Source organism: Brienomyrus brachyistius, chromosome 14 (genome assembly GCF_023856365.1).
Source record: "Brienomyrus brachyistius isolate T26 chromosome 14, BBRACH_0.4, whole genome shotgun sequence".
NCBI classification, from domain to species: Eukaryota; Metazoa; Chordata; class Actinopteri; order Osteoglossiformes; family Mormyridae; genus Brienomyrus; species Brienomyrus brachyistius.
The window spans coordinates 23,692,354-23,708,510 of NC_064546.1; the positions used below are offsets into that span (position 1 = coordinate 23,692,354).

At 44.2% G+C, this 16,157-nt stretch overlaps 2 protein-coding genes across 2 annotated transcripts; both read right to left on the bottom strand.

Annotated features, from left to right (window-relative positions):
- Nucleotides 1-1,586: 1,586 nt before the first annotated feature.
- pcare1 (photoreceptor cilium actin regulator 1) lies at nucleotides 1,587-9,338 on the bottom strand. The gene is made up of 2 exons (XM_048974228.1): nucleotides 3,596-9,338; nucleotides 1,587-1,806 (listed from the first exon to the last, which is right to left on the bottom strand). Exons 1-2 carry the CDS (start codon nucleotides 6,928-6,930, stop codon nucleotides 1,587-1,589), a joined length of 3,555 nt encoding a protein of 1,184 aa, XP_048830185.1. The 5' UTR covers nucleotides 6,931-9,338.
- A 129-nt stretch (nucleotides 9,339-9,467) lies between these two features.
- LOC125708043 (G-protein coupled receptor family C group 6 member A-like) lies at nucleotides 9,468-15,794 on the bottom strand. Its single transcript, XM_048975525.1, has 6 exons — nucleotides 15,534-15,794; nucleotides 13,214-13,502; nucleotides 12,229-13,089; nucleotides 11,817-12,029; nucleotides 11,593-11,710; nucleotides 9,468-11,500 (listed from the first exon to the last, which is right to left on the bottom strand). The coding sequence occupies exons 1-6, from the start codon at nucleotides 15,731-15,733 to the stop codon at nucleotides 10,395-10,397; spliced, it is 2,787 nt and encodes a 928-aa protein (XP_048831482.1). The 5' UTR covers nucleotides 15,734-15,794; the 3' UTR covers nucleotides 9,468-10,394.
- Nucleotides 15,795-16,157: the final 363 nt, after the last annotated feature.

Consider the following 16,157-nt stretch of genomic DNA (forward strand, 5'->3'; position numbering starts at 1 on the left):
CCAGGGCCTTTACAGTTCAAGCTCACCTGGCCTTGTGATATCACATTTAAAGGTACAGACACTGAGTGACACGTAGGAACCCATAACAATTATCATTTATGACCCACTTTAGCAGTCAGAACTGCTTCAAAGGGAGAAAACTCTGTGCTCCGCTAAGCCATCAGGCACACAGGTACTGTACTGAGGTGTCATTTCTCCTGCGACCCCGGTGACAGGGTGGCTGTTTCTGAGAAGCAGGAACCAGCCCGTCTGGCACCAACAATCACACCACATTGAGAATCACATTCAGACCGTGCAGCCACTTTAAACACTGAGCAACTCAGTCAGCCTCTTCATCGTCTCTGTTTACTGGATCAGGCCGTTTGCAACAACAAGCAGGAGAACTCAGTGATGTGGCCACTGAACGTAGTGAGCAAATGTGTTAAGGAATAACAGAATAAAGGAAGGATTGGCAAAGTCATGTTTGCAACCAGCTAAATTAAAATGAAAGGAGAGAAATGAATAAAAAGCTTAATTAGGAGATGGGCTGTGAGCTCAGACATAAAAGGCCCATCCAGGGAAGTTCTCTGTATCTCTGGGCCTTCACATCGCTTGGTTACTGTTGCTAGGTCTGATGAAGCGCTACACAATCACCATGGAAACACCTGGCCTTGTGATATTTTGTACCTTGCCTGTTCGCTTTTTTGTTTTTGACAAAGAAAAAGCAGGTCAGTCGTGCTGATTTTTAATTTTTGAAAAAGGGTCGTTATTCCATTCCCATCTTCCGCAGTTGGTTGGATCAATGCACCTGGATTTCTTTTGCGTATGGAAGGAAAAGTAAAAATGAGCTGTCAGATGCGAATCCACGTGGCTTTTTACAGGTCTCCCTCCGTACCGCATTTCCCTGTCGTGTGAAAACCAAGGCGACTGCAGGAACCTGCAAGTTCAGCTACCAAGACAAAGTGTCGTAATGTGGGTCTTCCTGTGGCATGCAGGTTATGAAATACAGTCGGCAATTTCAGATGGCAGGACAGTGATGCGGCTCATGTAGTACGTAAGATTCCGATTTGTTTGGGCGTGGACATGTAACAGCAAGTCACGTGATTAAATTTCTGATCTGATATTATTCATTCAGATTCATGTTAAGATTCATATTAAGATTCAAATTAAGATTCACATTGTGATTCACATTGTGATTCACATTACTTTATTCATCCCCAATTGGAAATTTTTCACATTTTTCTTCAAGAGTATGCCTGCTTAACCTGACTTTTAATCATGCTTCTTTAAACTGCCCCTAGTGCATGCTTGTCTCTGTTTATGAGGCCAGTGATGGACTGGCATCCTGTCCAGGCTGTCCTCTGCCTTGCACCCAGTGCCTACTGGAATAGGGTCCAGACTTAAGCACAAAAAAACTCACTGACAAATAATTTTCATTGTGAGTTTTATATCAAATTTCTTTTAAAAAGTGCATTATGATATAGCAGCTCTTACAACAAACACATACACAATATACAAAAGATGTAATTCATCAGCATGGACTATATTTTAGGCAAGAAAGTTTCAGATTTGGAATGAAACTTCTCCACTGGGTCACCTGCCACATCTCATTCTCGGTGTAACGCACGACCCACAATGCACAAGTCTGGGTGTGAGACAGAGCGATTGATTGCCCATACATCTGATTGGCTGCCCCATGCTTCCGCCTCCCAATTATGTCCATCCTCTAGCCTATTGGAGAAATGAACAGCAGAAATTAGGCAAGGAAAAAGGCAGTAATGAGCAAATACAGTTCTTACAGTGCATCGGTAGGTGTCTTGAATAAACATAAAGGTTTAACTCAAGTGAGATAGTATTCCATAACAGACTAGATAATAGATCCTTGTCAGTGAGTTTCCCTTGTTTCATAATTATTTTCCTACCTACCATAATAATTTTTTATCATTATTTATATTCTTCCACTATTTACATAATCCAACTTTTGTCCATGCTATCAGAGATTTGTTACGGTATTGAAATGCTGTTCCCTCAGCAGTGTGAAGAAAAATGCGATTAAATTTAGTAGCGTGTACATAACTTTTTCCTAAATACTGTAGATCTTTCTGACATTGTGTGGTTTCTACCGTGTGAAATGACATGTATCTCTGCCCTGCCTGATCCTGTCTCCCAGCGCTCAGGTGGCTTGGTTCTGCCTTTGGTTCTGCTGTGGTTAACCGCAAAGCCTTTGAAACGCCTGTCAGCGACAGACATCTGCAAGGTGTGTTTTACGCTGCCTTTCTGTCAATTTAATTCTCAGAAAAATGGAAAATGCAGTCAGACTTGTCCTTCTCACATTTACGGTCCAGCAAAGGCTGGGAGACATTGTGGTAAAGCGAGAAAATCACAGGTAGGATCTTCACACGCAGACGAGTATTTTGTTTTGTTTCAGTAACACAGATTGCTCTCATTTGTGAATGTTTCCCAGGATTTACTTAAATACACTTACTGACCACTTTTTTTAAGATATTCATACATACCATACAAGACCCCTTTAATCTCCAGAATCACTGTTACCATTAACTACTGTAGAAGCTGTGGCTAATAACTGAATTGGGTGTAGATGCCGAGTAGCTAATTTACACACACGTTGTGAAAGTCGAAGTGCTGTGTAGCTGGAGGTCTTCTCCAGAAACCATAACAAATATCCAATAAGCCCGTTTACCCATTAAGTCCTCATCTCATAGTTTATCCTGGAGGATCTGTTCTCGGAACAGCTGACATTTACTGCCGCGAAACTGCAGCTAAGCTTCAGAACCCCGTCTGCCGTGTGCTGCTGATATATGCAGGTGATCCCCCTGCTGTGTCTCTCGCGTTTTACTCAAAAATTGAGGAATATACAATCAATTTCAGGCATGAATGGCAACATCTAAGACTGCCTAACGGGGACGACATGGGAGCTTTATCAGCCAAATGGGAAACTCCACAAGGCCACATCATTTGTGAGCCACAGCTTAATTTGCAAGGACTTCATTGTCACGGTTCCATGTTGATTATCTTCCACTTATTAACAGCACTTCAGCTCGCTCTTTATGCTTCAGTTGGCCTTAATGATTCTCTCCTTCTATCTGTGCAAGAAAGTGTTAGTGACAAATTCACCAGGACAGCAAAGGTTGTCCTTTCCCTTTGCTAAATAATCTGCTGATAATCCACCAGAGCATCAGAAGTTAAATTCATTTGCAGCATTAAATTATATTATAAAATAAAACAGTAAAATGCCTCAGTGGAATGTGCAGTGGATTATTTAGGCTATATAGTTTATTTAAAGAGCAAATGTCTTTCCTTATGAAATGCAAACAATGGCGATCATTTCTTTCTTGTGCCAGCCACATTAGACCGGATGCTCTTATGTATGTCGCATACTGTTATGCTTGCATATGGTGGGGCTGAGTAATATGCTGATCCATTCGCTGCTGGAATGTTGCCTAAAATTACATATTCAGTGAGAGACAGTGATTTTCACAGATATGCAAACAGAGGCAGATTTAAGTAGCACAAAATCGAAGATACGTGTTGCGTGTGGCATTACTGTCACCTAGCATGTACTGTATTTAGGGAAATATTAGTAAACCACTCTCACCCATGGATGTTGATGGCAGGTTCACTTCCACAGCTATGAGCGATTGACAATGTGGGCGTCCAAGTAGGGAGGGTCAGACTCAGTCGCCGGTCTGACTGACTCCGTCTAATGACAGACCGGGGGCCCCGCACTAAAACCGGTAGCATAGCACGGCTCGGCTCCACCGAGGACTTTTTGAGCATGGAACCTCCAGCTGGAGTCCATGCCTGGGGGGTGCAAGATGTAGACCAAGGCTGAGCCTGAAACAGCGAAGATGACGCAGGGCAGAAGACTGAGTGAGCATTGCCAGAAAGCTGTAGGATGGAGGCCGGCAGTGGGGAGGTTTCTCCACCACTGGTATCACGGCTGAATCTCTGAACTCTTGGGGAGACTGGTGGTGAAGGGGTCTTGAAAGCATTTGGGGTGTCGGAAGGATTTTGGGTTATTTCCCGTCTTGAGAGTAGAGGACTTGTTGTTCTCTGGAAAGTAGCAGCCTTATTAACTTGGGGGGTGCTTGGCACGCCCCTCGGTTTCAGTGGTGGGGTGGGTAGTTTGCGGCTGCTAGGGGGGCTGCATGAGTAAGGGGGAGCAGTTTGCCGTTTGAAGAGAGGTGGACTAGGAAGTCGGCGGTGCTGGGAATGCGGTTTAGGAGGTGGCGAGGGCAAAATACGAGCCCTTGAGATAGGAACAGTGGCTGGCTGTTGACTGTTAGCAGCTGGAGTAGAAGGCACTGTGTCAACGGGGTTACCCCTTCCCCGCTTCCCCTCAATGCCATCCGTAGTCAGCAAGGGTTTTCTGTGCCCAGTATCGGCCTGACAGTTTTCTGTGGATGATTCAGAGGAGTGCTGGATGTGTATGATCTTCTGGACTTGCTCATATACAGAGGTGACCTTGTCACTCTTGAGGTCTTGGCTGACGGTTCCTGACTTGCACGTTTGAGGACCCGCTGTTGTGTTCTGACTGACCTGTTGCACTGGAGAAACTTTGGGAATAATCCGCCTCCGACTTGGCAAGACCGTTACTGACTGCGTGAAGGCACGCAGCCGCTGGGACACTGTGGTCCTCTGAAGTGCAGGTGAGCAGCCCATACTCCCACTGCCATCCTTGCCATCATTTGACTGGGATTCCTGAGCCACCTCAAACGAGTTGTCCATTAGAACTTCAGGAGGGGGTGGTGGCAAGTTGTCTATGTCTACGTCCTCGAGTCTATTGGAATTATTGGAGTCTACTTGACGACTGTTGATGCTATCGTCCAGGATAACCTCTCTATTTCCTAAGCCAGGAATAATGGGAATGCCACATTTCCGGACCGCTCTGAGAGGTCCGAGCAAAGTTGACCCTATGAGGTGCTTTTCTTCTAACCCCTGGCTGAAGGCGTCAATCAGCCTTTTGACAGAACTCGTGCCTGTGTTCAAAGATGGAGACGGCTCTGCCATTGATGGAGGAGTGCTGGGAGGTGGAGCAGCCCTTAAGGGGCCTTTCCCTGATTTTTCCTCTTTCTCCTTGTCATCCTCATGAGTGCCCACCTCCTTTTCCCCCAACGAGTTTTGCCTTGGTCTAAGCTTTTCTTGGCTGGTACAGGCACTAAGGTTTCGGGGCAAAGAAGAACACTGACGACTAGAAACTGTAGAATGAGTGCCAGGAAGCTTCCCTGCACCTCTCCGTTTGATAGATCTCCCTCTGTCGTCTTCCCTTGAGCCGGCCATATTCATCCTCCCGAGGCACTGACTCGGGGTAGGATCCTCTGCTTTGCTGCGCGGGGATTCTGATGAGCGGGAGCGGCGCTGCGTTGTCACCGAGTCCTTCTTCTTCATTTCCATGGAGGTCGCACCATGGGCAGCTGACCGTGACCGCTTTAACTTCTGCTTCTCTTCCATCCAGTGTGATCTCTCATTCCCAGAGCTGCTTGCCTGCTTCACCTTTGAAGTGGGACCTTGTTTGGGGACAAGGTGTATACGTCCACTGATGGCGTCTTTCATCTTGAGTGTCATCTCCACATTTTGGGGGTTTTCAATGCGTTTAGTTGGTAGGCGGCGTGGTAGGTGACATTGATCAGATGTGGAACGGTTTGCATAACCCTTCTTTTCTTCCTCATTGTCATCCTCATCCTCTTCCCCATCAGCATCATCCATAGAGGCTAAACCCAACAGGGATTTGTTGTCTCTCTGCTCTTTTGCTGTAATGGTGCAGGAAGAGTCAGTTGAATTTAGGGACATGCTTGTGCTCATTCTCCTCATCTGTCTGCAGCTGGAGCCCCAACGCTTCAGTGGAGTATCGGATATATTACTGCCAACTCCAGCTGACTCCAGACTCTCTCTTCGGCGCTCTGAGCCCATGAGCGACCAGCTCTCTGGCCCAATTCCGCTGTCCTCACTATATAATGTAGAGTCATCCGGACTGGGCTTGTGGAGTGCAGCTAATTCGATGCGAGTCAGGACCTGAGCCAGCCGGGCTTCTACAGCACGCCTCACTTTAAGCTTCTCATCCAGGAGCTCAGAGACAGATGCAAAATATTCAACTGCATCTTCCAGGGCAGAGTCTGCAATCCTTCCTAGTGAGTGACTCACCAAGCGCATTCTCTGCGTGGTGTACTGGAGCAGTTGCTGTAGTAGGTCGGGCGGTTGCTCTGTGGTGAGGTCCTTTGTCTTATCTGTATGGTTCTTCAGTGGGCACGGCCAAGACAGATACTCTCCATTCTCCATCAGGATGCTCTCCCCCTCGTCGGCTATTTGCGCCAGCGTACTGTTCACTTCTTCGTAACGTAAGGCCATGAAGGACACCATGGGCTGCAGGGAAAGCCGAGTCTGTAGTGCCTGGTCCAGCAGGCCCAGCAGGACCTCGTATTTGGCAATGCTGGGATTTAGGTAGGCGTAGGCGGCGTGGTGTGCATTCACTAGAGGCTCAGGAAAGTCAACTTTTTCCTTAATAGCTTTTTTCTCCTTTGCTTTCTTGCTGACTTGTTTGTTTACTTTCCGAGCTTTCTGTCTGGCCTTTTTTCCTATCCTTTCCTCCATGCCATCGCCCTGTGTTTCTTTTACCTCCGTTTTGATTTCTTGAGTGTATAACTTGCCTGATACAGAGCCCGTCTCTGTGTACGATGATGGTCTCTGGGAGGTGGATTTCAGAGGGAGCTGGGCAGCTCGATTTGTCTTTCCTACTTCTTCTTTAACCCCTCCCTTTCCTGCTGCTCTCTCCAGTATTTTATCATCTGCGGCTCCTGGATTTAAAGCGCTTTCCCCATCGTCCAACCGTGAAGCTTCATTTTTCTCCTTGGATGCCGGTAGCAGAACTCCGCCTTTCTTCAGCGTATTCTGCACCCCAGTAAAACTGTGACCCTTCGATGGAGAGCAACCCATCTTGATGTGACCTCACTGCTTCCTTTATTGAAAAATCTGACCATAAAGAGAACATAAAACGCATACAGACCCTGTCAGCCGTCAACGGGTGTCAAAAACTACCAAACGGTAAGTAGACTGCGTAGCAGTATTTAACCACCTGCTGCCACCTTCATTTTCAGATGCATTTGACCGGAATAGTCCTTGAGATTGTGGAGGGGTGGGTTTACCCTAAAGCAAAGAAAAAAATAGTGCCAGGAAAGTTCCTTCTTCTAATCATCTTGCTTGTATATCAAGCTACTCATTTTCATGGTTTTTTTAAAGAAAAGGAAAACATCCATCTGTGTTGGGTTACGGTGCTGCTTCTAACCGGAGGGCTGTAGCTGGAGGGATTACAAGGGATTCGGAGCGCACAGATGTCACAGTAAGGCGAATAAGACTCGCACACACGCAAGAACTTAAGCTCATTAAGGTAAGTGGAACTGTTTCAGGCGCGTTTCACAACCCTTAGTGCAGTGGATCCTACTCAGAATTGTATTCCTTGGATGACCGGAATATTGTATTGTGAACGGTAGAAGAGACGGTATGAAGGATTCCTTCCTGCACCCCCACTCCAAGCTCCCTGACCTGGCTGTCCTGTGACAGTGACACAAACGCTGACTGCCAGACAGTCTCGTTCCTTCAGTGTGCTGACATGCAAGCTTCCAGAACATTCCCAGTTATATTTCCCACCCAAGGCCTCTGACAGCCGTCTAGCATTATTTACTCATATTTATGACTTTCTCTAATAAAAGCTTCACACCTCAGAAAGAACTACTTGCTTCCTGTTAACCTACATTATTCCTGCAAACCATCAAATTCTGCACTGGAACCTTTGGTCTCCTGTCCTGTCACACGTGCAGTAGCTTTAAAAGAGCCTTCATTCACAGTCTCTGTGGACTGCAGTGCTTAGTAACAAAATATAAGAAAGAAATTTTCCCATCCACCAATGCCGTGTTATCAATAATGTAAGTTAGCCCAAAACTCCAGAAGCAACCTTATAATTGGACGGTTATGCAGCTTGTCAGGGGGCTTGGATGCCAGCACAACAAATAGATTATAGTAAGGGATTAGTATAATCTTCAGTCTTGTCTCAGTGACCTTTAACTAGCATTGGCTACAAAGTGCAGTTTGCGAAATTGAAATGCACAGTAGGGTGTAATCATTGGTAACTGGTGACTTGGGGTCAGTTTTACCTTTGCACTTTAATAATAAGCATGTTTCTGGACACTGTAATAATGGCTATTACACACCAAGGTACAAGATCATTAACATCACTGTTCACATCGAAACACGCAGCCAGGTCACACAATAAGCCTAAATAGACAGAGTGCTCTTCTAGCACCTCGCATCAGCTACTCTCAGCTCAGTAACCTCTGGGGGCCTGATAACTGCAGCTCTCACACACACACACACACACACGCACGCGCAAGTTGGTGTACCTATCTAAATGGGGACCATCAATTCATTTCTATGGAAAAACCCTGATCCCAATCACGACACCCTTAACCTCTACCCATCCCTAACCTTAACCACAAGCAACCAACCCAAATACATTTTTACTTTTTTGGTTGCACGCACAGAGTTTATCCAAATGGGGACCTCAAAAGATGCCTCCAAAAGCAGGGAAAATTCAGGTTTTACCTGCACTTTGGGGACAATTTGGTCCTCAAATGTGATCTATGCAAACCCCCACACACACAAGGTTTGAAAAAGGTAGACATGAAGACGGCAGTGAGTTAAGTTGTAAATTTCCTTTCCATGATCATCGTAGGAGCCTGTACTGTCCGATTCAGCGTGAGAATGCCCTTCCATCCGTTACAGAGCTGCCAGAACCACTTCTGCACATAAATGTTAGCTGCGGACTAACCCTGACAGTCTACTTTTCTAATGGGTTTGTTTATGTAATATTCTGTCATTCTAAAAGGCTCTCTCTGCATATACTTAACTTCATTGTTAGCAGCCTTACAAATAGTTAAAAAGCTATCAGACAGATCTCCCTTGTCCCTGCATAGCTGGCATGCTGATGTCACACCTGATACCACGAGGAGGCTGGAATCTGATTTCTCGCTTAAACGAACTCGTCTGGCCACATTCTAGTGTAAACAGCAGCTCTTGGCTGCCATTCAAAGAATTACAGTTTGAAGATGGAATGAAAGATTAAGTGTTTGTCTTGTTTTTTTGCTTTGAAAGGAATCGTTTTCGATGCCAAGAAATAAAGACACACAGATACCTGGCACCTGCTTCCACCACATGCAAACATAGACTGGCAGATAAATTTCGGATATGACTCTGTAGTATTCTGTCTTTCTGTCTTTAGCCATGAGTTCTCTGCCTTTCCCGGGTCTGCTGGTTTATAGTATGTGCTGTTTGATCGAAGCATGTTGTGTCCATGTCAGACGTGCAAAATAATTCATTTAAAGATGATTCTAATTCTGACAGTAGGATGACACACTAATCTACTAATTATTAAAATCCTTGTGCATGCTCACATGACTTCTGTGTTAACTACAAAAAAGTTACGTGCACAGATCTATTAATTTTATTTGAACAAAGTGATTGCAAAATATGTACTTCAGTATACATTTAGTGGATTGTTGTTTCACATTTGCACTGACAGAATATAAATATCAATTAATAAACCATAAATATTTGCATTAAAAAGTGTTACCAGTATGTGCCATACATATTACCAGCATGTACCATACATATTACCAGCATGTACTATATGTATTACCAGCATTTACTGTACATATTACCAGCATGTCCCGTACATATTAACAGCATGTGCCGTACATATTACCGACAATTACTGTACATATTCCCAGCATGTACTGAATGTATTACCGGCATGTACCGTACATATTACCAGCATGTACCGTATGTATTACTGGAATTTACTGTACATATTACCAGCATGTACCGTATGTATTACCGGCGTTTACTGTACATATTACCAGCATGTACCGAATGTATTACCGGCGTTTACTGTACATATTACCAGCCTGTACCGAATGTATTGCACACACCCATTTATTGTTTTTCCAAACCCACCCTGGACAGCGTTACAGGCCATTACCTATACATGTGTATATCCAGAAATACATATATTTTACTATATTCAATGAAAGTTTGATTTCCTTCATTTAATTCTAACCTCGTTAAATATTACGAGACATTTGGAGAGGAATGCCTTCGGTGAGCCTCTTCCTCAGATGGCAAAAATGGGGGTTGATCAGTAAGCTGTAAGCCACAGATCACATACATTTCTCAGATATCGTTGAATCCATGGATTTTGCTATAGTGTCTGGATACAATTCGATGGCCCCAGAGTCTATGGATACACAGGAGGTTATTCTCATGCTTCTTCTTACTGTTCAGTTCAAAATAAATGTGTTCATAATTTTGTTTGTTTGCATAGACCTTACAAAGGCACAATGTTGCTTTTAAATAGAGGAACTCCTGAGCCTTCTCCTCAGACAGGTCAAGGATTCTGTAATAAGAAGGTCTTTACTGTGGCATGTGGCCATTGTGGATACAGATGCTGTAATCACTTCGGAGCTCATGGAATTTGGTGTAGACACTGACTCCATGTCACCATTCCCAGAGTCTACAGATGCACGAGCAACTGCCAGGTTACTGCTCGTGATGGAGAAGATACTTACTTTGTCCAGGTATGCCTGGAGGCTGAGGTCTTGCTTCTTCTTGCAAAGGATCATGTAGCACTTTGGGAAAAAGTGGCAGAAAATGATCCCGTAGTTGGAGACCACGATGGCTGAGGCCTGGACGGCTGAACGCTGTTGATTCTTAGTGATATAGATGGGGATGAAACAGACCCAGACAAACAGGTATATCAGCATGCTGAAGATGATGTAGCCAGTCTCGTTGAACCGATGAGGGACCTTCCTGCCCTTGAAGGCCAGGAGGAAGCAGATGAAGGCCAGGAGGCCGATGTAGCTGAGCATGACACTGAAGCCCACGCCAGAGCCCTCGATACACTGCAGCTGGATCTCCATGCTTTGGTTGGAAGTGATGGAGTCCAACCTGGGTGAGTCAAACACCAGCCAGAACATGCAGATGAAGCCTTGGATTATGGTAAACAGGACGATGATTATGATGGGCTTGTAGAGCTTTTTCAGATTATGCTGCTGGTGCAGGTCAAAGAGGAAGGCGAGGAAGGTACGAAACGCCTTGATCAGGATGCAGGACACGCAGAGCGTGAAGCCCATACCATACATGGTCTGACGAATCTGGCAGATGGCATCGGTGGGCTTCAGCATGAAGAAGATCACCCCTACAAAGCTGACGAGCAAGCCCGCCATCATGACGTAGCAGAGATTCCCTCCAGCCACCTTCACGGGAGGGCTGTCTCGGGCCACTAGAAAAATAACGAGGACCACCAGCAGCAACAAGACCCCCAAGCACTCAAACGTCAACAGCACAATGCCGTATGGGTCATCCAAGCTAAAGAAAGTCTCATTCCTGGGCTGACATTGCTCTGAACCTGTCATAGACCATGTGCCATTGGGACATGCCTCACATTCAGCCTGACCTACAAAACAGTGACGGAAAGGTTAAAGGTTAATTTGCAGGCTGCACTTGAACTTGATGGAGTCAGAAAGAAATGTGGCATGTGACACTTACCCTCCAGGTCAGAGAAAGTCCCTTCCTGACAATCAGCACATTCGGAGCAGCAGGATAGATTGGACACTGCCTGAACTTTTCCACGCGGGCAGATAGGTAAACATTTGAAACTCAAAACCTATAGATTTGAACAACAATGATTATTTGAAATATAAATTTTCTGCACGCTTTTTTAAATGCGTTATAAATATAGTAATTTGCTGTCATGCTCAAATGATACTGACTGTGTTGTTTCTGGTTTCCTGGTCGATCTCGTCCAGCTTGATCTCCAAATCATCTTCACTTATGTTGTATATTCCAATCGTCCTGAAAGTTCGATAACTTCCATCTCTGACCCAGTTTATCAAATCGTAACCGGACGAAAAACTTCCATTTTCATTAAAGGAAAATTGAGCGTTGTCTAAAGTGAAACTGATGTTTTTCAGCTCTGCTAGAAGCTGAAAAGTGACCAAGAGATACATAAATATTATTCTTGCATGAATTATGAAAAATATTATTAAGAAATGTATTATTAAAGCAATAACAGTTTGGGACAATAAGACCTCCATAGCCTTCACTTAGCCGTGTTTAGCAGCTAAACACTTAATTTGTAGTTGTGTTTTTGTGATATTGTTGTTTAATGGAATATATTCTTACCTTCCAAGGAGGAAAATCTTCATCTCCTTGACAAACAGTCTCATTACAGTTTAGGAGTTTTTTCAAGGCATGGGCTAGAGACCACACAGCCAATCTCTGACTATAGGTCACATTTATATTCACTGCTTGAAGAAGAAAGTCATCATTAGCTTCCTGAGGGTCAGTAATGTTGCAGGCACTGGGGGATGTAAAACTGAGGGAAGCAGGTGCAGGGCATGAATCTGAGGCGTTGTTTGCGAGACATTTTCTATACTCGAGTATCTCAGGGGTACAGCCGAACCTCAGGTTCTTGTACTCCTCGATAAAATGGTTTACTGATCCTGGCTCTGGCTGTAGGTTCTGAAGGAAGTCACTGAATCCTGGGTTTGGTCCTGTCATGAAGCTAAATCCAAAGATATCTCCCACGTTGTTGATTCCTGGCATGCTGGCTAAGAGCCCAGACAGGGACCAGGCATCACTGGCAATCCAGATTCTGGTAGTGTTAGTACGGATCATCTCAGCAAAGAGCTTCATGACCAGCTCCTCCTTCAGGATGATGAGCACCACTTGGGCTCCAGAGGACCTGATCTTCTGCGCCACCTGACTGATTATAGTTCCACTGTTGTCGTTGTTCAAATACTGTGGGATCACCTCCTGGTAGTCCACACAAATTCTCTCACCTGCAGCATCCAGCAGGAAGTTTCTTAGAGCTTCCATGCCGTAATCGTCGTCCCCCGACACTGTGCCAATCCAGTCCCAATGGAAGTACGTCATGAGTCTCACGATTGCTTTGGTCTGGTGCACATCACTAGGAACTGTGCGCAGGAAGGATGGGAAGCGAAGCTTGTCATCCAAGATGTCCGCAGACGACGACATGCTAATCTGTTTGCCAACAAAGGAATAAATGCTGCTGTTATACTGCAAAGGTACTGAATGAATGTATAATGAAAGTTATAGTGTAAATAACGAGCGACGACCCATCGACTGAGTCTTTTCCGTGACCCACCTGGGGGACCATGTAGAGAGCCAGAAGTCTGGCCATGGTGATAGACACCTCCGAGAAACGAGCCCCGAGCACAGCCTTGACTACAGGGTGGCCCAAGGAGTCACACTGGGTGTATGAGGTTTGGTTGGTAGACATCATGTGGTCTATGATATGTAGGGCTTCCGTGGGGTAAGAGCAGTCATCACAGATTAGGTACCCAATGTGAATTCCTGGGAGGAAGCCTTGCTTATTTATCACGTCAATGGTGTGGACGACAGCCAGGGTTTCGACGAAGGACTGGGCAATAAAACTAAAAACAAGAAAAGAAAAGAACCCCCCAGGTGGTCTTTACTACAGTAATGTAAGCACCCTGACATAATAAAAATTGCTCGGTTTTACGTTATAACAAGGTATGTTTCTCGTTATAATGGAAAAGTACAATGTTAATTGAAAGGTGAAAAGTATCTGATTATAACGAGATACGTTTCAGTACATGAAATTATCGCTCCACAATGAGATGCGAAATTATTTTGTTACAACGAGAAAGATTTTGCGTTATAATTAATGTTTTCATTAAAATGACAAACGTTTCTCTTTATAACGTAATGGTTTTGTTACGTTGTTGTCAAAGATTTGATCAAGTACGTTTTACCTCATGCTGGAGATGAGACAAACTTTCCGGACATAGTTTGCCTGTACAGGACCGGTAAATCTTATAGGCAACAGAGGCAGCTGCCTAGGGCGCCAACTTCGGAGAAGATGCTGACTTGGAAGTCACTTTCACTTTGCTTCAGATCAGGGGCACCACAATAGCTAGGATTAGTAGGCTATTGCAAGGCACAGAGCCCTGCACAGTATCGGCACACACTGGTACCCTCAAAGGGTAGCCCACAAATTTAGGATGTAAAAAACATACTGAAATGTAATTTACAGGTACGGGTGCTGGCGTAAATTAATGTGGCACGGGTGGTGCACGGTTCTAAATGGCAAAGACGTATTTTAAAAATAAGTAGGCTACAATTTTATATATATTTTTGAAAACGTAAAACACGCGTCCAGAAGTGTGTTTTACGTTTACAAAAGATACACAAAAGTAATAATAATGGAGACATGGAGAAATGAAAGACCTAATTGCGACGTATTCAAATGAACAGATACAAGATCAGGATGACGTGACAAGAAATGGGATGAAATACTGATTTTTTTGTAAAATAAAGTTGGACAGCGCAGCATTATTATGCTTTAATAAATATTGAGGTTTTCATAAACCAAAAAAAGGAATTCAACACAACTTTCTCACAAACCCATGTAGGGGAGATTTAAACAGCGAGGATGAAAATGATTATGATTGTCTCGTAGAACAGCGATTCTCAATCCGAAGGTCTCGACTCAAACGTGGGTCGCGGCAGAGTTGGAAATGTAAGGATATTAAAACCAGTAAGCTCCTGTGCTGATCCACGATCAGAATTACCAGTCAGTCGTAGAAGTAACCTATATATAGGGATCTTGGGTCTGCAAATATGCTTGCAAACTAGTGAACACTCAACCATTCCATGAAGCCAAACCACAGATGCTTAATTTAAAATTTACTGGCACATCCAAAAAGATTTCTGGGATAGGTATTGATTGCCGTAAATCGCAGATTTCATGTTTATTTATTTTTTTGTTTGTTTTATCGTAGTGTTGTTTTTTTTTGCCACGGTAAAAACTGGGTCGCGATGCGAAAATGATGAGAACCTAGAACGCATGCGGTGCTCATGCAAATACAGCGCGGGTAAAGATACTGATTTTAAAATATATACTACGTAACCCTGAAAAGAAATAATCATTAACATTGCAGAGCTAATTAAGTTTTTTTTCTTCCAATGACCGAGTAAATAGCCTATGGTTTAGCGAAACGTTTACCCCCTTCACTGTAACACCTTGAAATACCATACTTTTGGAACTTGTTTTTGAAGTAGCGTACCAAAAGTACGGTACCTGGTGCGATAGAAACGCACTCTTTGTTTGCACTGCCCACTCATTTGTGTGTATAAAGTGCTCATTTTGCATATCTCCAGTTTGCCCTTGTATCACTGTGTCTTATGTTTCCTTTCACAATCATTCTCACTGTACTTGCCGTCTTCCTTACGGACTACCCACGGATATTTCTCACAAAACCACAAGGATTACTCAGAAATATTAAACATTTTGGGGAGTTTTCCCAAGCAGATTTGGAGATAACATATAACAGTCTATCATACTTTACATTTCCTTTTAATAGACAGTCATGACTATTGATGTACAGCTGTAGATGTACAGCTGTAGCCTATGTAATATCCCCAGTGTCTCCTCTACTCACTCTCTGCAGGTATAAGGCTCTGGTTGTTCTCTTTCATTCAGATCTTCCACCTGGGCATTGATGGAGCTGATCACCCCTATCAGGATGTCCCCGGGCGCCTGGGCTCCACACACAGGGTTACAGATGTCACAGCCTCCTAATCTCAGTAGTGAGAACGTGCCGAGGGCAAAATGCCACAAGGGAAATGGCATGGTACCCATTGCCAAGATTCACGCAAGCGGCTGCATGCGTAGGGAAGTGCAGCGCACATTGCAAGGTGCCTCTTTTGTAGCATAATATGGAGGTTCTGGGCGGGTGCTCAGAGTGTGAAAGCAGAACTCCCCTTATCATTGGATGATTTTCATGGACACATGAAGACAGTCATTCCTCTTTCTTCTGAGGAGAACTTGCAGAAATGTTGGAAATTACCAATTGATAGCAATCGGCATGCAAGTGGTAGCAAAACTGGTTTCCTATAGAAATTTAGCCTCACTTATCCTATGTGAATCAAAGAAGCTCAGAGTGAGGTATAAGCATGTACATTGACCTACAACCCTATACAGGGCATGTTTTTGCATCTACATCTCAACAGAAATCAATTTTTATCAGCCATTTGTGATCTTTCACACACACCCATGCAAACAG